The 27,171-nt window shown below is 32.3% G+C and overlaps 1 protein-coding gene across 1 annotated transcript; it reads left to right on the top strand.

Annotated features, from left to right (window-relative positions):
• The first annotated feature begins 775 nt into the window (after positions 1–775).
• LOC132732959 (26S proteasome regulatory subunit 7-like) lies at positions 776–25,485 on the top strand. The gene is made up of 11 exons (XM_060719499.1): positions 776–937; positions 13,184–13,221; positions 16,738–16,819; positions 17,863–17,937; positions 18,354–18,510; positions 19,314–19,482; positions 20,133–20,216; positions 21,079–21,166; positions 23,435–23,637; positions 23,993–24,089; positions 24,838–25,485. Exons 1-11 carry the CDS (start codon positions 868–870, stop codon positions 24,993–24,995), a joined length of 1,221 nt encoding a protein of 406 aa, XP_060575482.1. The 5' UTR covers positions 776–867; the 3' UTR covers positions 24,996–25,485.
• The last annotated feature ends 1,686 nt before the right edge of the window (positions 25,486–27,171 follow it).

Genomic DNA, 27,171 nt, shown 5'->3' with positions numbered 1-27,171 from the left:
GACAATATAGATATATAGTGAAGATGAATTTGCAGAAATGTATTTCTTTTATTAACAGTATAGAACATATAGTAAAATGCAGACAATATAGAGTATATAGTACTTGCAAAGAAACGCAGACAATATAGATATGTATTGATTTGATATGATAAACACGTTTTTTTAATGATAATTATATTTATATTTTTACATGACAATGTTTTTTTTTAATAATTATAAATTCTTTATAACATTCTTTTATTATCTATTTAATGATTTCTTTGTAGATGGACTATTTATAAAAATGAAATAAAAATATGTTCTGTTTTGTTTAAATTTGTTTTGTAATTTACTTTAGTGTCCCCATTAAAATTTTTCTTATTAAATTTAACAAAACTTATATTAGACAATTTATCTTAAATTCATTAAAGTTTATTCAAATCAAGCATGGTATGTCAAAAAAACTTTTTTTATATCACTATTTATTTTTTATTAATTGATAGATCTATCATCTTAATAAAAAATCATAATTTTTTTTTTTTTTTTTTTTTTTTTTTTTTGAATTCTAATTTATTATCAAATATTCATACCTACAAATCTCTAATATCTTAAAATTTTAATCTTAAACATACAATTCTAAACATCTTTTTAGTGTCTAATTTACACCTTCTTATTCTATATTGTCTGCGTTTTGTAAAAACACTCTATATCTATGGATATTGTCTGCGTTTTACTATATATCCTATATTGTCTGCATAAGCGTCTGCGTTTTAGACCGACCCTTTAAAAATCTCTGTAATAAGACGCTTGAAAAAAATACGCTTGTTCACCGGTTTTCTTGGTCCTTTTCTTTTAAGAATATTAATCGCCTTTTGCAAGTTCTGAATCATGCCAGACCATTTAGGTTCTGATCAAAGAAAAGTTAAAGAAGAAAATAAAGAAGATAAACCGATACAAGGTAATTGTACATTGTTAGAATATGTATACAATCTTTGTGCTTACTCACTTTATGTTTCAGAGAGGTGGGTGGGGTATTGACAAAAGTCGGCAATCTCCTTGTTTAGACCCCTATGTATTTTTCAGGAGTAAAACTTGTATATAATACACTAAAGAAAACGGAATGAACCTTATATATATACTCCTGGTTTAGACCCCGGGGTCTAATCCAGGATAAGTCAAAGTTTTGTCTTTTGACCCATATTTTCGGGGGGTTAACGTTTTAAATTGAAGTCACCGTTTTTAAATTAATAGTAAGTGGAAGACAAAAAATATCAAGAGTAAGTTAAAACTATGACAAACAAAAAAGGAACGTTTAAAATAAGAAAATAATCTATTTATAACATTAAGCCTCCCACAGGGGTTTACTTAAGGTTTTGACTTTCACTTGCCCGAAGGGCAAGTAACTTTGAAAATCTACTTGCCCCCAAGAAAAACAGGTCGCCCGATCTTAAATGTGAAGATTGTTAATAATCAAAGCAAAAATTATGGGTAAAAATAAGATTTATTGCAGATCCTATCAACTTATGCCTCAGATAGTAAAATAGTCCTAAATTCCCTACTGTATAAAATATTATGTTTTATTGCTTGTCAACACAACTGTCTTTGCCAGGGATTCAATAGAAATCCCTGAGATTAAATTTAGAAAAACTCCTAAATGTCAGGGATTCCTCACATCAAAATAGTAAAATGAAAATGAAGATTAACAATAGTCGTGATCTGTTAAGGCTTATAAAAATTACAGGTAATAATTAGGCCCTATTCCAGGTGACTTTTAAAATACATTAACATTCAGATGCTATCACCTTAAAAATATTTATTCCCTATTACAACTTTAAAAAGGAAACAGTACATTGATTGTTGAAAATTGTGATAGGATTTAAATGTTTATTGTTGATTTCAAACAATGTAAAATATCAAAAATATGTTTGCTTTGTTTGCATTACCAAACTAGCTATGTACCTTTCAAATTTATTTCATTTTTAAAAACAACAAGTTGCTCCAAGTCCATGACAGGATGTGTTATACTCAATTTAAATTGATCTGTCTGATTCCTATCCTCCCTGTGTGTATTGAAATTTATTTGAAGTTTTAACCTATGTCACATCAAAGGGACTCATCGCATGCAGTAATCATACAGTTCAGAGCACTGACTGGTTCAAAGAACTGTCAGACGAAATATACGTCATTTGCTGTATGTTTCACCTAAGGAGGTTTTTTCTGTTTTGGTCATAAATTAGGCATGACCTAGATTGACCTCAGATGACTTATAGTTACACAATATGCTGTGATTTACCAAAAAGGATTTTAAACATTATATGGATTATTTTATTCTGTTTATTAATAGATCTAGAATATTTGTAAACATTGCTGTAGGGGAGAAAGGAAAATAAATTAACAACAGTTCAAGACTATTATGATTTTTCGTCAAGATTTGTGTAAAAAAGATTACTGGTGACGAATTTTAAAAAAATTCTATAAGCCTATTGCAAATGAGTTGACGACGCCAGTTAGTTAAAGAATGACCGTACGAAGAAAAAAATAGCGTACAGGATTCAAAGGAGTAGATTTTTACGGCCTGATTTTTCTGCTCTTTCTTGAACCTTGCAGATGTGTCAGTCTTTATTGACATAACTCATCTTGAATTTTTGTGATTTTATGCTATTTATTCAGAAAATCAGATGTTTTCTTTGCCGTGGCTTTTTCTTTAATTGCTGTAGACTTTTTCCTTTTAAAAATGGAAAAACTTTCGGCGCCGCCCGCCATTTTGAAAAAAAGCAAAATGGAAAAAGTTTTTTTACGTTATTTGATTGGTTGATAGGAGTCTAACTACAATCAGAAACAGTTAAAAATACACTTGTTTGACTGTAATATGAACGGAAAGAAAAGTATTATCGGCAAAAGATATCAAAGCTAATAGAATGCATAATGAAAATTCACTTGCCCACCGGGCAATTTGCTTTCAAATTTCACTTGCCCGCAGCGATTTCTACCCGACGCGGGCAAGCGGGCGTCCGCTTGAATAAACCTCTGCTCCCAGTCATAGCCAGAATTGATTGTTCGGGAGTAACATGTAGATGTATTTTAATAATAAATCCTAATCTTTCTACTTTCACTTTGGGTAGTCTGTGTTGCTCAGAAGCTGTCTCATATTTTCGGGGATTTTGATTGGATGGCCTCGTTTCGGTAGTTACGTTGCACGCGCTCAAATTCTATACTGCACTCAAAATATTTCGGGACATTGGTTTAAGTTAGGCATAAGTGCGGGGATGAATTTTTAGGCGAAGATACGTTTTCAGGTTCTTTTTTGTTGCTGTGTAGTTGAAAATAATGTATAAAGATGAGAAAAGAAATAATTAGTCCCCTACCGGTTTACCGGAGGGGACTTTAGGTTTACCCTCCGTCCGTCTGTCTGTCCGTCAGTCCGTCCGTCTGTCTGTCTGTCAGTCCGTCCGTCCACAAAACTGGATCCCGCGATAACGCAAAAAGTACTCAAAATATTTTAATGAAACTTGATATATGGATAGATGGCAGTATGGAGATTATGCACGTCTTTTTCTTTTCTTCCTATGTTAAAAATTCTGGTTGCTATGGCAACAAATAGACTGAAAATATGGCAAATTTTACACATAACCTGGATCCCGCGATAACGCAAAAAGTACTGAAAATATTTTTATGAAACTTGATATATGGATAGATTGCAGTATGGAGATTATGCACGTCTTTTTCTTCCCTTCCTATGTTGAAAATTCTGGTTGCTATGGCAACAAATAGACTGAAAATATGGCAGATTTTACACATAACCTGGATCCAGTGATAACACAAAAAGTACTGAAAATATGTTTATGAAACTTGACATATGGGTAGATGGCAGTATAGAAATTATGCACATTCTTTTCTTATCTTCCTATGTTGAAAATTCTGGTTGCTATGGCAACAAATAGACTGAATTTCAAGATTTCTGATTCAAGTTTTTAAGTTTTTTCACTATAAGTTATTTATTTCTTAAGGTATTTTCTTCAAACTTTAAGGATAAATTGCTTGTCATCAACCACATCATATGTGACAAGGTTTACAACTCTAGCACAAAATTTATCAGAATTACCTCCCTTGAACTTAAAATTTTCATGAAAAAAAACATTGTTTTTTTTAATAACTTCCTTTTTCTGAATGTATCTACTTCAAACTTCATATAAATGTTTCTTATTATCACTCAACATTTGTGAGTGTTCAATACTCTAGCAAGACTATTTCCAGAATTATGCCCCTTTTGAACTTAGACTTTTTTTTGAGAAATTGGTAATTTTTACTCCAACTTCTTCAATCATGATAGGATTTTAAAAATGTTATATTTTGATAACAGGGATGTTTAAAAAATAACTTTAGAGTGTCCTTCAGTCCATCTGTCTGTACATAAAAACTGTTTCGTGTGATCACTTTTAAAGAACTTTTTCAACACTTAACATAGGAACCTAAGTGAATGGCCAATGGCCCTTCAGAATGTTGCTTGGGCTCTTACCGGTAGGGGACTTATGTATTGCTTGCAATACTATGATAATTGCTTGTTATAATTGAAATGACCAGGGCTCGAATTTAACACTCGCAAACTCGCAAAATGCTAGTTGAAAAATGATTTTGCGAGTTAGATTTATGACTACTCGCAATTTTTTGCGAGTTGAAGAAAAAATGGAATACGCTTGTCAGGAAAATCCGAAATATAAATGGGGCGTAATATTCGCAGGAAGCCGAGTTATAAACTATGCACGCACTTGCTGTCTGGTTTACATTTTCTATACCTTAACCTCGCTTAAAAAAGTACACAAATTTAAACCAGTCCAAATGTCATTTTGTCCGTGTAAATCAAGCGTGATCGGAATAAAATGTCTAAAAGAAAAATACGAACTTCTTCCCACTTAATGAAGCAAAGGCCAAATAATAAAATATGTCTGGTTCAGGAAACATTGGTCCAAAAAATTAGGAGGGTAGGGATTTTTTTTTTTTTTTTTTTTGCTTAGGATAATGTCTTATCAGTATATAGATGTGTTGCTTTCTTAACCTACTTAAACAAAGATTGTAACCAATCAATGCAAACACCATTTTGTAATAAACTATCAGCATGTGATATTGTGTTGTTTATTTCTTGTATGTAGTCATTTAACCATGTAGCACCTGTATTCTCATACTAATTTGCTTTCTATTCTGCTTATTATGTACCCTTTCCCTTTGAATCACCCGCTGTACTATGCTAACCTGCATCTGACAGGTCTGACAATTAAAAGATCAAGGGTCACCTCTGTAACAAGTTAATAATAATGCTGTATTATAAGCTTAGAGCATCTGATATGCACTATTCCGGGGACCAAAATAACACAGCTATATATAATTTTAATATTAAACATATTCAAATGGTCTTCAGGGGGCGCAAGTCTATAGATATATGATGTGCAACTGGTGCCAACAGTTGCAGGGTTCACACAAAGAAGGAGTCTTGGTACTCCCAAGCTCAAAAAAGTAGGAGTTCCAGATCACATCGAATATGTAAAGCCATCTTTGCTGCACTTATATGCAGTTGGCAAATATGATGTATAGCAGAGTTACTATAAAGGGGTTGGGGAGTCAGAGTTTGAACAGAGAAAAAGCTTATTCAGGAAAATGGTAATATGCCCCAAATGGAAAACACTGTACCATAAAAGTGATTGAAAAGATTTGAAATATAATTTCAAAAACATACATCATCAGACCATTATGCTGTTTTCTTACACCCCCCTCCCTTAAAAAGGAAAATGTTCATTGTATGGTACAAACACATACTGGTAATGGCTCCATCTCAACTAATGTAAACAATATCTTTTAAATTAAATTCCTAAAGTATATTTTAAGTGTTATTACACACATTTTAACAAAACATATCTTCCTTTTGGTTACATTTTTTTTTAATTATAAAAAGCGGCATCGCGAAAATATGAGACAATTGAAAATTTGTCTGTTTCCTGCAGAAACATTCACAATTCTACTTGTTGTTGATTTTGATCATATAAGATTAAATATGTTTTGATTATTTTAAGATTGTTACTCACCGGCTATTTCAACAGGCATCGTAAAACAAAATTTTCACATTTGTAATTTTCGTACCCAAAAATTTTCGTACCCAAAATCAAAAAAAAGTTTAGGGTCGGCGTTAAAAAAATGGGGTCGGTCGGGTTCCCTGAACCAGACATATTTTTTATTTTGGCCAAATGTGTCTTCCGATAACAATACTTGAGTACAGAAGATGATTCACAGTCTATCAAAAGAAAGTCAATCAGACCTTCAGTTAAAATGGTTAAAAATTGGGAGAAAGAACTGCACGTCAGTCTTACGTACGAACTAGATGACGATGGAAATGTTGCCAAAATAGTTTGCGCCGATTGTTGTGCCCATAATCCAGACCAGACATCGTCGGTATGGCGACAATATTGCATTTTTATTTTTTTACATGTAGATTGACATTTGATAAGAATCCCTGTCCCCTAAATCAAGTTTTTGAGTAGAAAGTAACGTTGCTGATTCGTACCCCGGGCAGTTCGAACCACAGGGACCCAGCACAGTGTTGGGATAGTGTAAAAAAGTAATTCTAGAAAAAAATATATACTGTATATATAATATATAGACAAGGGGTTGAACTCGCCAAATCGGCCGAATGCCACTAGTCCAGTATAAGTCAAAATTGCAAAGTCATTTTTACGTAAATCATATAAAGCTATATATCAAATTGCAGCTAAATGACATCACTAGACGTTGACAATAACATTAATGTCCCCACTTATACCGTTTTTGAACAACAAACCGATATTTCGGATAGAATATCGTATTTTTGCTAGGTCGGACACGACCGTGTAACCTGTCCCTACACGATTTTCTACGTGTAAAAACACAATTTCAAACCATGTCATTGTACCAACCCGCAATAAATCGATAAAACAAATTCAAAGAAACAACTTACCGCCGGAAATGGATTTTTAAAATGTTTTATTACATCTGTAAACAACAAATTTCTGAATGTGAAAATGAAAGTTGAAATCAGCATCCATTGGCTATCACGTGAACGATTTGAAACGGATTATTTCATTGGTTGATTAAAATACGAAGCTGACCTGGGTCACAGTATCGTCTAATCAAACGGCGTCTTACAACCGGAGCCGATTATGTATCATGGCTTCAAAAAAAAATTAACGGAAGAGTAATAAAAAAGAACTGAATTTTTGCTATACTTGATTGGTTTTGGAACAATTTCCAGCAGTAAGTTGTTTCTTTGAATTTGTTTTATCGATTTATTGCGGGTTGGTACAATGACATGGTTTAAAATTGTGTTTTTACACGTAGAAAATCGCGTAGGGACAGGTTACGCGATCGTGTCCGACCTAGCAAAAATACGATATTCTATCCGAAATATCGGTTTGTTGTTCAAAAACGGTATAAGTGGGGACATTTATGTTATTGTCAACGTCTAGTGATGTCATTTAGCTGCAATTTGATATATAGCTTTATATGATTTACGTAAAAATGACTTTGCAATTTTGACTTATACTGGACTAGTGACATTCGGCCGATTTGGCGAGTTCAACCCCTTGTCTATATATTATATATACAGTATATTTTTTTTTTCTAAAATTACTTTTTTACACTATCCCAACACTGCGCTGGGTCCCTGTGGTTCGAACTCATCCAAAAAAATTAAAATTTTAAAAAATTTTGGAATTAAAAAATCATTGTTGTAAAAAGTGCTAGTTGAATTCAGTTTTTGCTAGTTAAAAATTTGTCCACTAGCAAAAAATTGCTAGTGGCCAAAAAAGTTAAATTCAAGCCCTGATGACATTGACAGAGAACATGAAAATCTTTTGACATTCAACATTTATTTAACAGTAGTAATTGATAGAAATAAGTGTCGGCGAAAATTTGACTGCTTTTTGGAGAGTCGAAACAAATGCACAAGCTGTCATTCACGACCGGAAATGACGCCACGAAAATATGAGAACCCCCGAAAATATGAGAACAAGGCATACTTGATATTGCCCTAGTATATCTGGCCAAAAGTTAATCTCACACTTAGATAACAGATTGAAAGATTGATTTTTTCTATTCAAATTAATTAAAACATACTGTTGCAACAAGACGTCATGACGATTTGTCGATTATGATGAAAGATTTTATGTCGGCTGAAAAGTTTGAAAACTTAAATGAGATACCTATGAAAGAATCTTCTTGGTGCGAAAAATGACTAAATGAAAAAGAGAAAATGTTGATTGGTGGAATTTACAGAAGCCCAAATAGTGACAATGTAAACAATGAGACACATGAGCTTTGCATGTAGGGCTCTCGGAAACACTTATTTGAGGGTATTGTTACGCATAATTTTTGCAAAAGAACGCTTAAAGATATGCATATAATTCCAAATCAGCGTGTCATTGCGTCCTTCTAATATGCAATATACCGCAGCTAATGTGTAAGTTTTTAGGTGGGGCTTTACCAGTGTCAAATACAATGCATGCACAGCCAATCAGGACGCAAGTTTTTCCAATAATCTAATTGATTGAAGTAGAGGTCGCGTGTTTATGATCTTTGGGCATGCGACAAACACAGCATAGTCAATCAGAGGAAATTGCTGTGTTGATTATATTGACCGTTTGAAGTCATAAGACATATGTGATGATTCTCAATAATTGATTGTTTGACGGACTTGTGCATGCATACTGAAACTTATTTACAAATCTTCAATAATTCAGCAGTGAGATACAATGAGCTTCATGCTATGTCACAGATATTAGAAGATGAAGATATGTTGTATCTCACATTGAAAGAACCAGCCAGTTTCCAATGGCTCTCATTTGAAGGTGCAGTTCTTGCTATCATAGACTTTTCTTCTGTTTACAATACTCTGGAACATGAAGCCGTCAAGGGTAATGCTGACACCAAGGGTCTGTTAGCTAAGGTGAGAAATGTGACATTTGTCCTTGTGTCAGCCTTCTTGAAAGATGTTTTGTCTGTAGTGTGCAAATTGTCTAAGATCTTTCAGAGAGACTGTCAGACAGTGTTGATGTAGAGACTGTAAATTTCATGGTAGAGTCAACAGCAATTAAAAAATTCAAATGGACCAGAATTAGAGAAGACATACAATGGTATCAGTGACAATGGTATGTACTGCAATGTGAAATTGACTGACAGAGAACAGTTGAGGATGCAGTTTCAAAATACAACATCTCTGTATCTAAACAAAATAACAGAGAACATAGAGAGTAGGTTTGATGAAGAATCAATGAAAAGTCTACAGCTTCTTAACACAGTGTTGTGTCCTAGTAAAATTCCTAAAAATGTAACTGACTTGGAAAGCCATGGCCAAACAGAATTGAAAAAACTTTGTGACTTGTATGGTGGTGAGTCTGGATTTATCGACAATGATAGAGCTGTTTCAGATTACTTTCAGGTGAAAGTCATTTTGAAATCCTTGACTATGTCACTTGCAGATGCTTGTTCTTACATTTTGTGTAATTATAGTGATGTTTTTCCTGACTTTGTTAAGCTGGCTAGTATTGTCCTTGTATCCCCTGTAACATCTGTTGCCTGTGAACGTGGATTCAGTGTCCATAACAAAATAAAGACAAAGGGACGTAGTTGTCTCAACCACAACACAGTTACAAAGTTAATGAGAGTCATTGAAGAGGGCCCTGAGGTTGAGGCATTCAACCCTGTGCCTGCAGTTGTAAAATTCTGCCAAATGAAAAAGAGAAGGAAGTAAACTTTAAAAAATGTGCAAATGTCAATGTGTGTCTGATTTATTGCTCATGTTCATGTGTCTATGTTACTGAAGCACCAATGCATTCAAGTCTGCTTGATAGACTAAGAGATTCAATGTAGAGAGTCTTTATAAATGTATATTGTTTGTATATATGTATATTATATCTAATTGACTTCTTTGGTGATGTTAGTTTTTAGCTCGACTATTCGATAAGAATAAGTAGAGCTATTGTAGTCACCCGAGCGTTTGGTAACCACTTGTGTTAAAGTTTTTGTAATACCTCAAATATTTTCAAAGTCCATTGACATATGGCTTTGAAACTTTGCACACTTGTTCACCATTATGACCCCAAAATGTAGACAGGTGGAGGTAACAGTATCAAGCCTTTTGACAGAATTATGCCCCTTTTTGACTTAGAATTTACGTTAAAGTTTTTGTAATACCTCAAATATTTTCAAAGTCCATTGACATATGGCTTTGAAACTTTGCACACTTGTTCACAATCATGACCCCAAACTGTAGACAGGTGGCGGTAACTGTATCAAGCATTTTGACAGAATTATGCCCCTTTTTTACTTAGAATTTATGTTAAAGTTTTTGTAATACCTCAAATATTTTCAAAGTCCATTGACATATGGCTTTGGAACTTTGCACATTTGTTCACCATCATGACCCCAACCTGTAGACAGGAGAAGGTGACTCTATCAGAATTATGCCCCTTTTTTGACTTAGAATTTTCATTAAAGTTTTTGTAATACCTAAAAAAAAAGTCCATTGACATATGGCTTTGAAACAAGATAAAATTTTATACTTTTTGAGAGCATAATAGGACTCTCCAATGCCTATAACTGTAACATGGATTTAAAGAAAAAAATTTGCCCTTTTGTTAACTTAGGAAATTTTACATTATCAAGGCTTTCTTACTATCAAGCACTAAGAATAGTCGAGCGTTGCTGTCCTACCGACAGCTCTTGTTTGAAATGTTGAAACTGTGTATATTTGAATACTGGTTAGACTGAACTTATAAGTATATGCAATAAAGTTAGGTTTCTACTTTCATGTGTAGCAAAATGCACTATGTACAGTACTGTGTATTTATTTATAAATGTTTTTATGACGTACATGTATTATATACCATATTTGTTTTAAAATGACCGTCATAGCTTTAGTTAGAACTTTATTTATTCAATAAATTGTTCATAAAATGGCATTTACAAACATTGCACAATAATGTAATTCAGACTGGATTGGAAAACAAGTAAAACAATACTTATTCCAATTCCTCTTCGTGGTAGCTTTCAAAAAAATACTCGGAATATTATTGCAAAAGCAGATGCTGCTATAATTTTTAGCTCGACTTTTTTTTTTTGAAAAAAAAGTAGAGGTATTGTTATAGTCAGGTCGGCGTTGCCGTTGCCGTCCGAAAACTTGTACCTGGATCATAACTTTTTTATTTCTTGGTGTATTGTCTTCATACTTGGCCACAACAACCCTTGGGACAAGACCTTTCAGTAGACCACACTAACCTTGACCTTCATCCATAAATGACCTTGACCTTCAAGGTTAAAAGTCCAATTTTTGCTTGTTCATGCTGTTATTGGCTGTAACTTTGTTATTTTTGAATGGATTGTCTTCAAACTTAAACATAATAATCTTCAAGGATATCCCTTAAAAATAACCAGTCAGACCTTGACCTTCACTCATAAATGACCTTGACTTTGAAGGTCAAATGATTGAAATTTTCATTTTTTTGGCTATAATTGGCTGTAACTTTGTTATTTTTGAATGGATTGTCTTGAAACTTGAACATAATAATCTTCAAAGATAACTGTTAAAAATATACCGAAAGACCTTGACCTTCACTCATTAATGACATTGTCTTTGAAGGTCAAATTATTGAAATTTTCATTGTTTTGGCGGTAACTAACTGTAACTTTGCTATTTTTGAAGGGATAAACTTCATATTAGGGGTGTGGATCGTCGGATAAGTGACGTACGATCCGATCCAAACCTCGATTCCGCACTTACGATTCACAAATCGAACCACAAATATTTTGTTATCAAGACACCCATAAAACATGTACATTAGATATAAAAACATGTATATTTAAAAACAACTACAATACTAAACATTAAACATATAAAATATAAACTAGGTTTATGTTTTTATTCTTTGGATGAGTATTTTTGTTTTGTCTTTTTGAAACCAATTACTTCCTAGCTCAGCATCATGGTACATGGTCTTTAACCGGCAAATTGTATTTAGGTTAACTTCATATAATTTATACTCATATCGTATTATTTTCGATTTAAAGAATGTGAGAAACAGTGAATGTATATAAACAAATTAGATCGCGATCAACGATCTCTGGGCTTACGAATATTCAAACTCGATTTTTCACTTTGATTCGAGATTATTCGAGTACTCGGATACTCGCCCCAGCCCTACTTCATATTATAACAGAACATTCTTAAGGACCAGACCTTGTTGTTTATCAAACCCAAATTTGGTTGGGCTCTTTAATGACCTTGACCTTGAAGGTTATATTACTGAATTTTCTCAGATTTGTGCATTTATTGTGTGTGTGTATATATAATATATATATATATATCATGTATAGTATATGTATTATATATATATATATTATATATATATATATATATATATATATATATATATATATAAATGTGTGTGTGTGTGTACATATATTATATTGCGTCATTTTTTCTATTTTTAGAAAATTCCATAATTTTTTTTCTATTTTTAGAAATTGCATCATTGTTTCTATTTTTAGAAATTGCGTCATTTTTTTCTATTTTTAGAAATTGCGTCATTTTTTCTATGTTTAGAAATTGCGTCATTTTTTTTCTATTTTGAGAAATTGCGTCATTTTTTTCTATTTTTAGAAATTGCGTCATTGTTGCTATTTTTAGAAATTGTTGCTATTTTTAGAATTTTTTCCAACATAATTCACGTTAATAACTAAATACATGTTGTGTATGCATAGTTTACATATGTGTTGTATGAAAACAGCTATCTGAAGATTGCTTGATTGGGTCTATATTGTATATAACCACCACAATGATATGGCAATAACTCTGTACTTTAGTATCTGTTTATCTCAGTCCAGTCAGCATTGGTTCTAACTAGGGCTGTCATTCATTGAATTATCTAATATTGTTAATGTCATTTATATTCAACATTTGATTCATAATTTGGAACACTGGTACACATTAAAACCCATTTCTGCCATATTTTACACATATCATTTTTGTCTGATGAGAGCTATGCAATTGCTATATCAATATAGTTGATATTAAGCTTGAAATATATCATATCAATGACAGCCCTTGTTCTAACCACTATCTTAACTTTCTTCCAGAGACTTAATTATAAATTCATGTGATACAGTATTACTGTTTTATTTATTTCAGCTCTTGATGAGGGAGATATTGCTTTACTGAAAACTTATGTAAGTAATCAGCATTTTAACCTTTTACTATCAGCAATAGTAGTTGGCCTATAACATCAGTGTAAAGTTAGGCCAGCTAACTCTTCCATGTAGTCATGACAAGGTGCAATCTCACTGAAGTTCAGATATACCTTATTCTTCCATGTAGATTTGATGACCACAGTAAATATTTCGCTTTCCTTATCGGATTTTCCAATTTTTAGCCATGCAGTTAAACCTGTTTTTACAGATAGGCGCTAGAAGCAGCATCAAAATACTGTTATCCATTCTGTTATACGAAGCAGGCCAGTTCCAGTACACAAAATATAACCCAACATAATTATATTATGCCAATATCATTATATCAGTCCTCTTTATCATTGAATAGACAATTTATCTGTTTATTCTATTTAGTGAACAATGCATAAAATGTTTTCTGAGTAAATATTGGTATTTTTTTCATTTTTGAACAATTTTATTTTTTTACAAGTAAAATGATGATTATCCGTAAGAAACATGCTTACTTACTACAATACTTTATTACATATAGAATAATGAAACATCTAAAAAATTAAAGAGGAAAACACTACCTGGACCTTTTTAGTCCCCTACCCGTTTACCGGAGGGGACTTTAGGTTTACCCTCCGTCAGTCTGTCCGTCTGTCTGTCCGTCCGTCAGTCCGTCCGTCTGTCCACAAAACTGGATCCCGCGATAACGCAAAAAGTACTTAAAATATCAGACTTCCCGAAATATGTCGGTCCGACGGACATGTCCGATAAATTTTGATCAGGTCTGACCAGTTTTTATTACGGATCGGTCCGACTGTCCGGCTTTTATCCAAGCAGCATGTATACAAAATGACGTCGCTAAAGGTGCCAAACCTGGGAAAAATCAAAAATCTACGTCAGAGGAACGCGCAGAACAGCAGTAAAAGGATAAAAAGAATAGACATGAGACAAAATTTAATGAAAAATAGAAGCAAGACAGTGAATCGTTGGTGTATGATAGGGAGGAGATGAAAATGCGTTGTAAGGAATGTGCCGATTTTACAGCGAAAAAATTAAAAACAAAAAGTGTCTTAGAAATACAAACACAAGTTAATCTTTGATTTTGATCAATTTTATTTGGTCCGACAGATTTCTTTTCGGTCCGTCAGATTTTCATGGTTTGTCAGACCGAATGTCTGACAGTTTTTTTCAACTTTCCGGAAGTCTGAAATATTTTAATGAAACTTGGTATATGGATAGATGGCAGTATGGAGATTATGCACGTCTTTTTCTTTTCTTCCTATGTTGAAAATTCTGGTTGCTATGGCAACAAATAGACTGAAAATATGGCAAATTTTACACATAACCTGGATCCCGTGATAACGCAAAAAGTACTGAAAATATTTTTATGAAACTTGATATATGGATAATGGCAGTATGGAGATTATGCACGTCTTTTTCTTTTCTTCCTATGTTGAAAATTCTGGTTGCTATGGCAACAAATAGACTGAAAATATGGCAAATTTTACACATAACCTGGATCCAGTGATAACACAAAAAGTACTGAAAATATTTTTTTGAAATTTGTCATATGGGTAGATGGCAGTATGGAAATTATGCACATCCTTTTCTTATCTTCCTATGTTGAAAATTCTGGTTGCTATGGCAAATAGACTGAATTTCAAGATTTCTGATTCTAGTTTTTAAGTTTTTTCACTATAAGTTCTTTATTTCTTAAGGTATTTTCTTCAAACTTTAAATATAAATTGCTTGTCATCAACCACATCATATGTGACAAGGTTTACAACTCTAGCACAAAATTTATTAGAATAACCTCCCTTGAACTTAAAATTTTCATGAAAAAAACATGTTTTTAGCTCGACTATTCGAAGAATATGAGAGCTATTGTAGTCGCCCCGGCGTTGGCGTCAGCGTCTGCGTTGGTTAAAGTTTTTTGTAAAGTCAAATATCTCAATTATTGCTTGAGATATTCAATTGAAACTTACAATACTTATTTATAGTAACTAGGTACATCAGATTGACAAGTTCGATAACTCTACCTACATTATTGACAGAATTATGCCCCTTTTTAACTTAGAAATTTTGGTTAAAGTTTTTTGTAAAGTCAATTATCTCAATTATTGCTTGAGATATTCAATTGAAACTTACAATACTTATTTATAGTAACAAGGTACATCAGATTGACAAGTTGGATAACTCTGCCTACAATATTGACAGAATTATGCCCCTTTTTGACTTAGAATTTATGTTAAAGTTTTTGTAATATCTCAAATATTTTCAAAGTCAATTGACATATGGCTTTGAAACTTTGCACACATGTTCCCCATCATGACCCCAACCTTTAGACAGGAGGAGGTAACTGTATCCAGCATTTTGACAGAATTATGCACCTTTTTCGACTTAGAATTTATGTTTTAAGTTTTTGTAATACCTCAAATATTTTCAAAGTCCATTGACATATGGCTTTGAAACTTTGAACACTTGTTCACCATTATAACCCCAACCTGTAGACAGGAGGAGGTAACTGTGTCAGGCATTTTGACAGAATTATACCCCTTTTTCAACTAAGAATTTACTTTTAGGTTTGCATTCCACCTCAGATATTTTCATATTCTATTGAAACAAGTTGATATTTTATACTTTGAGAACATAATAGGACTCTGTCCAAGGCCTATAACTTTAACATGGATTTAAAGAAAAATTTTGTCCTTTTGTTATTAACTCTGAAAATTTTACATTATCAAGGCTCTTTTACTATCAAGCACTAAGAATAGTCGAGCGTTGCTGTCCTACCGACAGCTCTTGTTTTAATAACTTCTTTTTCTGAATGTATCTACTTCAAACTTCATATAAATGTTTCTTATTATCACTCAACATTTGTGAGTGTTCAATACTCTAGCAAGACTATTTCCAGAATTATGCCCCTTTTGAACTTGAGAAATTGGTAATTTTTACTCCAACTTCTTCAATCATGATAGGATTTTAAAAATGTTATATTTTGATAACAGGGATGTTTAAAAAATAACTTTAGAGTGTCCTTCAGTCTGTCTGTCTGTACATAAAAACTGTTTCCTGTGATCACTTTTAAAGAACTTTTTCAACAAATTTACTTAAAATAGGAACCTAAGTGAATGGCCAATGGCCCTTCAGAATGTTGCTTGGGCTCTTATCGGTAGGGGACTTATGGATTGCTTGCAATACTATGATAATTGCTTGTTTTGTATTGTTTATCTCCACACAGATAAGAAAGAGTTATATGCATGTGAATTGCATCACCCTGACTACCAGAATTGAGTTCTTTATATAAAAATTACTATTTTAAACTATATGCTGGGATTTGACTTTACTTTTTACACTTGTTTTAATTTTCTTATTAATTCAAGTAAAACTGTTCTAAGATTGTGAAAATGTAATGACAAAAAGAAGATAGGATGTTTACTTCATTTTCTGATTGACAATGTTTCTGTGGTTACGAGATACATGGGAGAGGACAGTATAACAATGCTAATTATTTTGTCTATTATACAGGGTGTAGGACAGTACAGTAAATCCATCAAACAGGTGGAGGAGGACATTCAAAACTGTCTCAAGAAAGTCAATGAACTTGCAGGTAATAAATTGTTGTTGTTTTTTTGTTTTTTTATTGAAAGCATACAGTTTATAGATTAATCATTTACATAAATATAAATGTATGTTCTTACATTAAATTGGTAAATTTTATGATAACAAGTATTTGAATATTTTATATAGATTTGAATAAGATAGCTTGTAGCTGTGGAATTGATAGAAATCTCTAAAAAAATGAAAATTTAATTTTATTTGACGAAATTCTCATCAATTTCGATGAGAATTGATACTCTGGTATCCAGTATAGTTATATTTTTGAACTTCTGAACCCAGTTGTCTGTGTTGGTACAAATAACAACATCATGTTGTCTTCACTGTCATATTTCATTCCTAAATCCTGTCATATCAATTCTTGGTGGTTGAAAACCTGGTTTTTGTTGCATTGCGGCACTTCCTGTTATCAAGTTTAATTTCGTATTATAGTAACCTGATATGATAAGAGGAGAAATAGTTGGATTTTAATAACTTGATATAACAGTAATTTTGTAAGTTCTTGAAGTGAGTTTTTTTTTCAACATACCGGTGTTTATTTGACAAAGAAATGTAATTTCCCTATTTTTGAGATGCAAGTTTAATATTAAAATGTCAGTCTATTTTTAATACCCAAACATAGGTTAAAAGGTAATTTCTTTGGTTGATATTACTGATTGGCAAATAATACATAAAATTTTGTCCATAAAATAGGCAAAGTCATATGAGGTATTCAACCTTATACAGTGTACATGTATATCAGAATTGAAATATATCAGAATTGAGATATATCAGAATTGAAATATATCAGAATTGAAATATATCAGAATTGAGATATATCAGAATTGAGATATATCAGAATTGAAATATATCAGAATTGAGATATATCAGAATTGAGATATATCAGAATTGAAATATATCGGAATTGAGATATATCAGAATTGAAATATATCAGAATTGAAAAATCACAAAATTTCTTAAGAAAACACTGTATTAATATTCTGGGTTTTATTTTTTAAGTTCATAGTATATCCAGTATTCTATTTGTCATTTAAGGTATCAAAGAGTCAGACACAGGTTTGGGACCACCTGCATTATGGGATTTAGCTGCCGACAAGCAGACCTTACAGAGTAAGTTTGTTTTGTAAAATTCTGATCCTGTAGTTTGCTGAATTTCTTAAATAGGCTTGTCAGTCTTCTATTTTTGGAATTATCAATTTTTGGGATATTTAGATGAAAGTTTTAAATAAAGAAGTCAACAGTATAGAGCCCCAGGGATGTGCAAGCTGGCCTGGCTTTATACTGGTGGCAAAGGTCAGTAACTTTCTGTTTTGAGCAGGTTACGGGTTTATGCTGATGTTAACATTCTGATCCCAATAAATCTAGTATGTTCATGCATGTACAGTATATAGAACCATGGTTTGTTAATCAGGCATTCGATTATACATGTATGTTACATTTTACATTTGGCTTTGAGTCATGTACTTGTTACAAGTAACTTTATTACGTAGTAACTAAATTGCTGTAATTTGTTCCCATTTCTGCAGGTGAGCAACCACTACAGGTAGCAAGATGTACAAAAATCATAAATGCCGATTCTGATGACCCAAAATACATTATCAATGTGAAACAGTTTGCTAAATTTGTTGTGGACTTGGGGGATCAAGTGGCTCCAACTGACATAGAAGAAGGAATGAGAGTGGGGTAAGTTGTTGAAGAATTCTGTTTTTAACGTTTTGCTGAGTTATATCATAGACATTGAATTTGGAACTATTATTTGCCCTGATAAAAATGCTGAAACCCTTCTAATATTCAGTGTACACAAGCTGGAGAATTCTTAATTTAAGCATATTTTAAGAATTGATCAACTTTTTGGACAACATCACACACTCAGAAGAAATGTTCTTAATGTTTTCAAGATTGGATTATTAAGAGATGAAATTAAATATACAGAACAGAAAAATTGAGTTGATTAATGTTCAGGTGCAAAAAAGAAATGTTAGGCTTCTTGTTTGAATAGTACATGTTCCTTTGTTAAAGGCACATTATGCCTCAACAAAAATACATTTTTAGTTCTTTACAAAAGGCAAACATGAATTTTAAAATGTTTAAAAATTGGTTTTAGAGAAATGTTAGAGCTTGTTACCTGAAAAAAATAATGATAAAATGTCAAATAATTTATCATAAAAGCAGCCAAATTTAAGTTAACAAAGTATTATTTTCATTTTCATTCAAAATACTAATTTACTTTAACTGTACTTATTGCCAAAAGGCAACAGATGAAAAAGAGGATTCTGGCAATGAGTAACTTTTTGGATACCGTAAAAGTAAAACAAAATTAAAATTGTTTTGAAAAATAAAAATTAAAGCATTTCTGAGGCATAATTTGCCTTTAAGCATATCTTTGCACCATTGGTCATTGCTAATTACACTATCTCCCTCTATTTTTCTATTTATTCCATAACATTTTTGATTTTGAAATCTAAAATTTTCTTGTTACTTGACAGAGTTGACAGAAACAAGTATCAGATTCACATTCCGTTGCCACCAAAGATTGATCCATCAGTAACAATGATGCAGGTAGAGGAGAAACCAGATGTAACTTACAGTGATGTTGGTGGGTGTAAGGAACAGATTGAAAAATTAAGAGAAGTTGTAGAAACACCATTGCTTCATGTAAGTTGGGAGATATTTTCTGTTGTTTTTGTTATATTTTTAGAAGTGATTGGTTAATTTTTACAATCGAGGGTTCACCTTATAAAAAAATTTTTGTTTACTGAGAGTAAAAAAAAAAATTTTAAAAAAAAATTAAAATTTACCCCTACAAAAAAATGCCTTTCCCGACCTATTTTGGGCAAGAGTTTTAAGCCTTTTTGGGGTTAAAGGGTTGATCGAAACTTTTTTTAAATCAATTTTACCCCTTTTGGCGTGTGTTTGACCCCCCGGGAGATTTTTGGTAGTTTAGGTGGAGATGGGTTAGTCTAGTACTTGTGTAACTCTACAGGAACGATGGTTAGGAAAATACCCGCCTATATGACTGAAATACTGTTGATAAAAGGCGTAAAATGAAACAAACAATTATGTTAAGCATTATTTCTATAAGTTCATGAAAATTTATTTGGGAAAAGGCATGTATTATCTTGCTTTCTTTTCATTTGCCTTGCAAGAATTTGACTTACAAAAAAAACTTTTCTTGTAAATAGATAATATGAATAAATAAATTTCTGTAGAGTATAAATTTATATGTGTTTTCTTTTTATATGCTCATAACATCACTGATCTGATACTGATTTAATATATATTTTTCTTGTTTTGTTTTTTTACAGCCTGAAAAATTTGTGAATCTTGGTATTGAGCCTCCTAAAGGGGTTTTATTATTTGGACCACCGGGTACTGGCAAGACGTTGTGTGCCCGACTGTAAAAAACAAAAACCAAATCCCCTTTTATCAGATTTATGGATCCGGGGGTTGGGCCCAAAAATTATGTTGGGAGGTATACAAATATTCATATTTTGAATTTTAAAATAAAAAAAACAATTTACCCGAGACTTTTTATTATGCCTGCCATATGTAATTTTTAAGTTGGTTTATATACGAGTCTTCTGGAGGTTGTTGCTGGTACATTTTGTGTCTTCATTTGGTTTCTGTGTTCAATAAATGGCTCTAGAAGAAACTCTAGAAAGTAATTATGAGATTGACTTCAGGATATGAAATGTAGATACATAAGGACTGGAGTGTACATGTTTGCAGGTCCGAAGAACTAGAACAAACTGGTCCTTAGGATAAATCTCTAGATTATATACACTAAAACAAAACTTTACATTTGTATCAAGTATCCTGGTTGGGCACTGATTACTTACTATAAACATTGAGTTACTGTCAGTCTGTTATAATGTCAGTTATATATAATTTTAAAGGAAATCAACATTATGCTCAATTACAGATTAAGAGGAAAGTCAGTTATTATAATGAAATATTCTTTTGACGATCAGTGTAAAATATCAGTGTAACACTCTATATTTTAATTTAATTGTATACAGAACTTATTCTTAATCTTCTTACTTTTGAAGTCACATAGATATTGAATAGGTCATTATAAATCACAGTATTCATAAGTGGATGAAAACTCCACATTCCCCTTCACCCATGAGTATAACCACCAACTTTGTCCATACAAGATGGATATCCCCAATGCACTTTTCTCTGGCAGGATTCAAATTTATAACCTGTAAAGATGTATGAGTTCTGAAAAAATTATATCATATATTTTAGGGAGCAAGAATGGTGCGTGAACTGTTTGAGATGGCTAGGAACAAGAAAGCTTGTATTATTTTCTTTGATGAAATTGATGCTGTTGGAGGTAGGTCAAGTTTTTTGGAGTTTTATTTATGGCCATATTTAACCTGAAAATTGATACACAAGTTATTGGGCCAGATCTCCATTAATTTGTTCAAATATTTCGAGTCCTAACACATCAAAAAACCTCAGTGGAGTCAATTTAATACTGAATAATTTAAATCCACAACAAAATATAAAAAGGCATAAAATAAGGCATAAAATAATCAGCATTGACTTGAAAGGTTTTGCCTTTCATGTATTATTAACAATATGCAATATAGAAACAAGAAGTAGAAGATAATCAGTGAAATATGCTAAGATTAGATATTATTATTGTTTTTGAAGGTTATTATTTCAACAAAGCTCTCATTAATAGGTTTTAAACCTTTTCCAAATGATATTAATTGAAGTTTTATCAAAATGAGCATGTTAGTTCTATTTTAGTTGAAGAAATATCATCTAGATCAACATTTCATTTCATTTATTGGTAAATCAGCATTTCAAATGACTTTGACCATTTACACATACTAAATATGGTCAAGACATATAGTTTACATAAATATTACACAAATAATCTTTGAATAATATATAATCACCAAATAACAAACATTAAGAAAATTTAAACACACAAAGAAAATAAAATCTAAGAAGCAGCATTATTATCAAGGGTTAAATTTCTTAATTTGAAAGCTTCCTTTTATAAACTTTGCATTTTTAGCTCGACTATTCGAAGAATATGAGAGCTATTGTAGTCGCCCCGGCGTCGGCGTCTGCGTTGGTTAAAGTTTTTTGTAAAGTCAAATATCTCAATCATTACTTGAGATATTCAATTGAAACTTACAACAATTATTTATAGTAACAAGGTACATCAGATTGACAAGTTGGATAACTCTGCCTACAATATTGACAGAATTATGCCCCTTTTTAACTTAGAAATTTTGGTTAAAGTTTTTTGTAAAGTCAAATATCTCAATAATTACTTGAGATATTCAATTGAAACTTACAATACTTATTATAAGTAACAAGGTACATCAGATTGACAAGTTAGATAACTCTGCCTACAATATTGACAGAATTATGCCCCTTTTTAACTTAGAAATTTGGTTAAAGTTTTTTTGTAAAGCCAAATATCTCAATTATTGCTTGAGATATTCAATTGAAATTTAAAAATAACTTTTTTATAGTAACAATGTACATCATTTGCAAAATTGCATAACTCTGCCTGCAAAATTTGAAGAATTATTTGCCCCTTTGAAACTTAGAAATTTTGGTTAAAGGTTAAAGGTCTTCAAAGATATTTACTTGAAACTTTACACATGCACTTAGGGTCATTAATTGGAGGGTCATAATTGTATGTCACTGACCAAGTTCCATAAACTCTATCTTGCATTAAGGCTGATTCATATCCCCTTTTCTACTTAGTCTCTTGGTTAATGTTTACATGCAAGTTTTACATATCTCAATAACTATTAAAGATATTTATTTTAAAACTTCACATATGAATTTAGGGTCATAATTGTAGGTCACTGACAAAGATCCATAATTCTATCTTGCATTTAGGCTGATTTTTCTCCCCTTTTTCAACTTAGAAATTTCATGGTAAAGTTTTGCTTGTAAGCTGTTATCTCAATTACTACTGAAGGGTTTGTGCCTTTTTTTGGGACAATTTTATGCATTCATAATAATAAAGCAGTGATTTACTTGATAAAACATCTTAATTAGAAGCCTTTGTACCTTTTCTGTCAAATTTATGTATTCATAGGTAATTAGTATTATTATACTCAATAAAACAACCTTGTGACATTACCTTCCGAATAGTCAAGCCAATACTGTATAATTAGACTCTCTAAGGCCTATAACATGAATTTATTAAAAAAAAATTAGACCTTTTGTGATCTTAAAAAATTTAACATTATCAAGGCTCTTTTACTATCAAGCACTTAGAATAGTCGAGCGTGCTGTCCTACCGACAGCTCTTGTTTACGATACTAGTTACCGCCTCCGTGGTCGAGGGGTTAGAGTCAGTGACTTCTAATCCAGTTACCTCGTTGGCATGGGTTCGATCCCCGGGAGATGCTTTGGTAGTTTAGCTAGGAGGAAGGTAGTCTAGTACTGGTGTAACTCTCCAGGAATGATGGTTAGGAAACTATCCGCCTATATGACTAAAATTCTGTTGGGAAAAGGCGTAAAATGAAACAAACAAACGATACTAGTTCTACGATATGATGACATAATATAAATGAACTTTTAAACTTTTTGGCCAGGAATTATTTAACAATTTATGATACAGGTGCTCGGTTTGATGACGGTGCTGGTGGTGATAATGAGGTACAGAGGACCATGTTAGAACTTATCAACCAGCTAGATGGGTTTGATCCTCGTGGTAACATCAAGGTTCTCATGGCAACAAACAGACCAGATACTCTTGATCCCGCCCTCATGAGACCTGGTCGTCTAGATAGAAAGATTGAGTTTGGTCTGCCTGATCTAGAAGTAATTTATATATTCTAAGGCTGTTTAAAACACTGTTTATTTCTGTTACTTTTTGGTCCATTGTAATTAACCTTTTATTTGGACTCAAATGAACATCTGAGCTATTCAACTAAAATATTTTTCATACAAAAGTTAACCTTTTAAAATTTGTCACGGAAGTGGTGTGGGGTGTTTGTGATTGCCTCTTTATAAAATGAACCTTTTCATGTGAAGCAAATGTTTTATAGGAACCAGTTATTGTTTTATTAAAGATTTGTTTGGTTTACAAACTGACATATTTGTTGTCATAGTTGTGTAAAGTAATTTCTTGTCTAGATAATGAATCATGTATTCATGAACCAATCATTTTTTACAGGGTAGAGCACATATATTCAAGATCCATGCACGCTCTATGAGTGTTGAAAAAGACATCAGATACGAGCTTCTTGCTAGATTGTGTCCTAACAGTACAGGTATGATTCTTGAAAAACTTTGAAATAAACATTTACCTTCTTAACCCTTCACCTGCTGAAACAAAAGGTGATTAGCCTTCGCCACCAGTATAGGGCCAGGCTTACATGCAATCTGAACAAACTTAAATATGTTGTTTCAAATTCAAAGCAGGACAAATTCATTACACAGATTAAGTAGGTTAACTGTTAAGGTTAACTGTTGCTTAATTGTAAAAAAGCTAGACTTCTGTATAACACACTTGATTGAGTTAAGTATTTGAGTAATTTGCCATTGTTAGGCCATATTTGTGTATATAACTGGGTATTTTTTTAGGAGAAAATTATGACTTGAAAATATAGGTGTATATTAAGAAATTTACTTCTGTTCAAAGGTGATGTAACAGCTACTGAACAAAGTTATTTTCTTAGGTTAAATAATAATTTTTGTATTGACATTTCTGCTCTTAAAATGGAAAAGTTTGTGACCTTAAGGCAATGATATAGGGCATGTGCCTCTAGAATATCACTAGCCCTGCAGGCACTTTCTTCGTTCTGGACTAGACTAAATTGTTTGATGCTGAACTTTGGTACTTTGATATCACTTACAGAGTTAACAGTTTTATGTAAATGATAAGTTCATATTGAAAACAAAAGCAATGCGATCTCTTTAAAAGAATGTAACTTTATTTATAGAGGGTCAAAGGTTGACACTTAAGTGCAAAATAGTGGTAAAAATACATCCAAAAAATGAATTTTATGTCATTTTCAGGTGCTGAGATTCGTAGTGTGTGTACTGAAGCTGGAATGTTTGCTATCAGGGCTCGTAGGAAAATGGCGACAGAAAAAGACTTTTTAGAAGCAGTTAACAAAGTTATCAAGGCTTATGCTAAATTTAGTTCAACACCTAGATACATGACCTACAACTGAGAGGATTCGGGAAACATTCTATATAATATGCTGCATCAAAGCGAGTTCTCATTCTGAACTTTATAATACAATTTATATTTATCTCTTTTTAAAAGCTAATACAAATGTCAAAAGAAACAGTAGTGTACAAGATTTTGGAGTTAGACATAATTTAGAAGTTAACTAAAAAGAAAACATATAATGCAGTATACATTGAAATGATAAAAAGGTTTATTTCATCGCCAGTTTATATTTCATTCATCATCATCATGTTCTGACTCATATTGGCTTCAGTTACATGAGCCAGAAAATATACTTTCATACAAAATTACATTTAAAATAACTTCAGTGATGAATAGAATCTCTGGTAAAGTAACAAAAAAGATGGATATCACAAATCTTATTTGAGAGTGTTATTGGATTGAAATTAACATAGTGCTTCTTCTTTAATTGATTGAAAAGTTATCATTGTTCATTTAATAAAATGAAATAAAAGCTTATTTAAACTCAATTGTCTGTATTCTTGCTTAGTTTTATAATTTTGATACTGTATATTGGACACAATGGAATAGATAATGTGAAGATTAAAATTGGACTGATTTCAACAGTATTGTCCTTTTCCTGTGTACTTTTAATTACTATGTCGTCTTGTGTGTATTCTGTCCTAGCAGACATTAAATTGCTTACAATGGCATCTAAATGACTATTCTGCTATCTGACAAGGCTATATGCTAATGATTGGAGCCTCTGGTTGACATGTTGTGATAACACTGTTGGTTTAAATCCCAAAATTAACATATGAAGAAGCTATTTGCCAGGCTAATGGAAGGTCAATGGTCTACTCTGGTTTCCACTTTTCTATAAGTAATGCAAATTAGAAGCTGAGACCTCTCTGTGAACCATGACAGTTGTCATATGACTGTTACAGCCACATGCAACTGTAAAATATGGGAGATCAGTGGATCTATCCAGGTGCTTGTCTGCAGCTGAAATGTTATTTAAAAGTGTCATCATCTCTCCCATATCTGAACTGGTGTAAAAACACATACTACCTAAAAAGGGACACCCACTATCTGGTTCTTTCAACAAAATTTTAGAATAAACATATATGTCAAAACTGCAGTCTACCACTCCTATACCTGTACATGTATGTCCTCAACTAGAGAATACTCATCTAGTTGTGTGCCTGGCATCCCTAGCAAAATATTCTCGGAGAGTATCAAGAAATCCAAAGATCAGTAGCATGGTATAACCTGTCAGAATATAGTTACATGTACAGGAGTAGGGTTACTTACATGCTAAATATCCTAGAATGGAATTGGGTACAATAATTTAGGTTACGAAATTCCCTTATACTCTTCTACAATATCAGAGACTTAGTAACACAATGTGTTATAGCCAACTTATCCCCACCAGAAACCTGAAATAGAACATTTCCCAATACCAAACCAACAATCATTGTAATTCATTTCAAATGACTATAAGACTTTTGTAACTTTTAAACACGGTCAATCAGATCAGCACAAGTCTCAGAAAAATTTACTAGCAGTGCAAATTTATCATTGTTTAGATCTGTTAACTGAGTACTGTATTTCTACGTTTTACTTTTACATAGATCACTTTTAATAAAAACAGTTTTACAACAATGAGCACAACCCAGTCATAATCAGAAATCAGTTGTTGGGTTGGTACATGTAGCTGTTAAAATCTAATCTACCTTGTCTTAAAGCTTATTCTACGGAAAATACAGGTTACATGAGATTAACATAAGCTCTCGTCCCCCACCCCTGCCACTGTATCACACTTTGGAACCAACTCCAAAGGAACATTGTCATCCTGCCTGATCTAAACTAATACAAACAGGCAGTGATTAAGATACAGTATTAGTTGACCTGTTGTGTTTTTACTTGTCACCCTTACTAATAAAAACATTTGAACAATAACTTGAAGTTTTCAGTGTCTCTCACTGTGCTGATAAAGTTCATTTTCAGGTTTTTTTCTTCCTCTCACACCTTTCACTAACACATCCGATGCGCACTATTCCTGCCAATAAAACTCGCGAGAAGGGTTGGCAGTACTTCGACATATTTGTTATGTACGTAAAGAAAGAAGAAAAATATTTAGTAGTATATTTATGGTTCAATCATAAACTTAAACGTATGGTCAAAAGAAAATCCCGCTTATACAATAATGCTAA

The sequence above is a fragment of the Ruditapes philippinarum genome, unplaced genomic scaffold (assembly GCF_026571515.1).
Source record: "Ruditapes philippinarum isolate M1 unplaced genomic scaffold, ASM2657151v2 ctg2283_1_1_1_1, whole genome shotgun sequence".
NCBI lineage: Eukaryota > Metazoa > Mollusca > Bivalvia > Venerida > Veneridae > Ruditapes > Ruditapes philippinarum.
The sequence above is the reverse complement of the archived record's forward strand: the minus strand, read 5'-3'. Positions and strand labels throughout refer to the sequence as shown.

Bases quoted from the DNA above. Each gene is read 5' to 3' on its own strand.
- LOC132732959 (XM_060719499.1), top strand. From the start codon at position 868: ATGCCAGACCATTTAGGTTCTGATCAAAGAAAAGTTAAAGAAGAAAAT. The intron at 16,820-17,862 runs GTAATAAATTGT...TTGTCATTTAAG, and splicing joins GAAAGTCAATGAACTTGCAG to GTATCAAAGAGTCAGACACA. The intron at 19,483-20,132 runs GTAAGTTGGGAG...GTTTTTTTACAG, and splicing joins TAGAAACACCATTGCTTCAT to CCTGAAAAATTTGTGAATCT.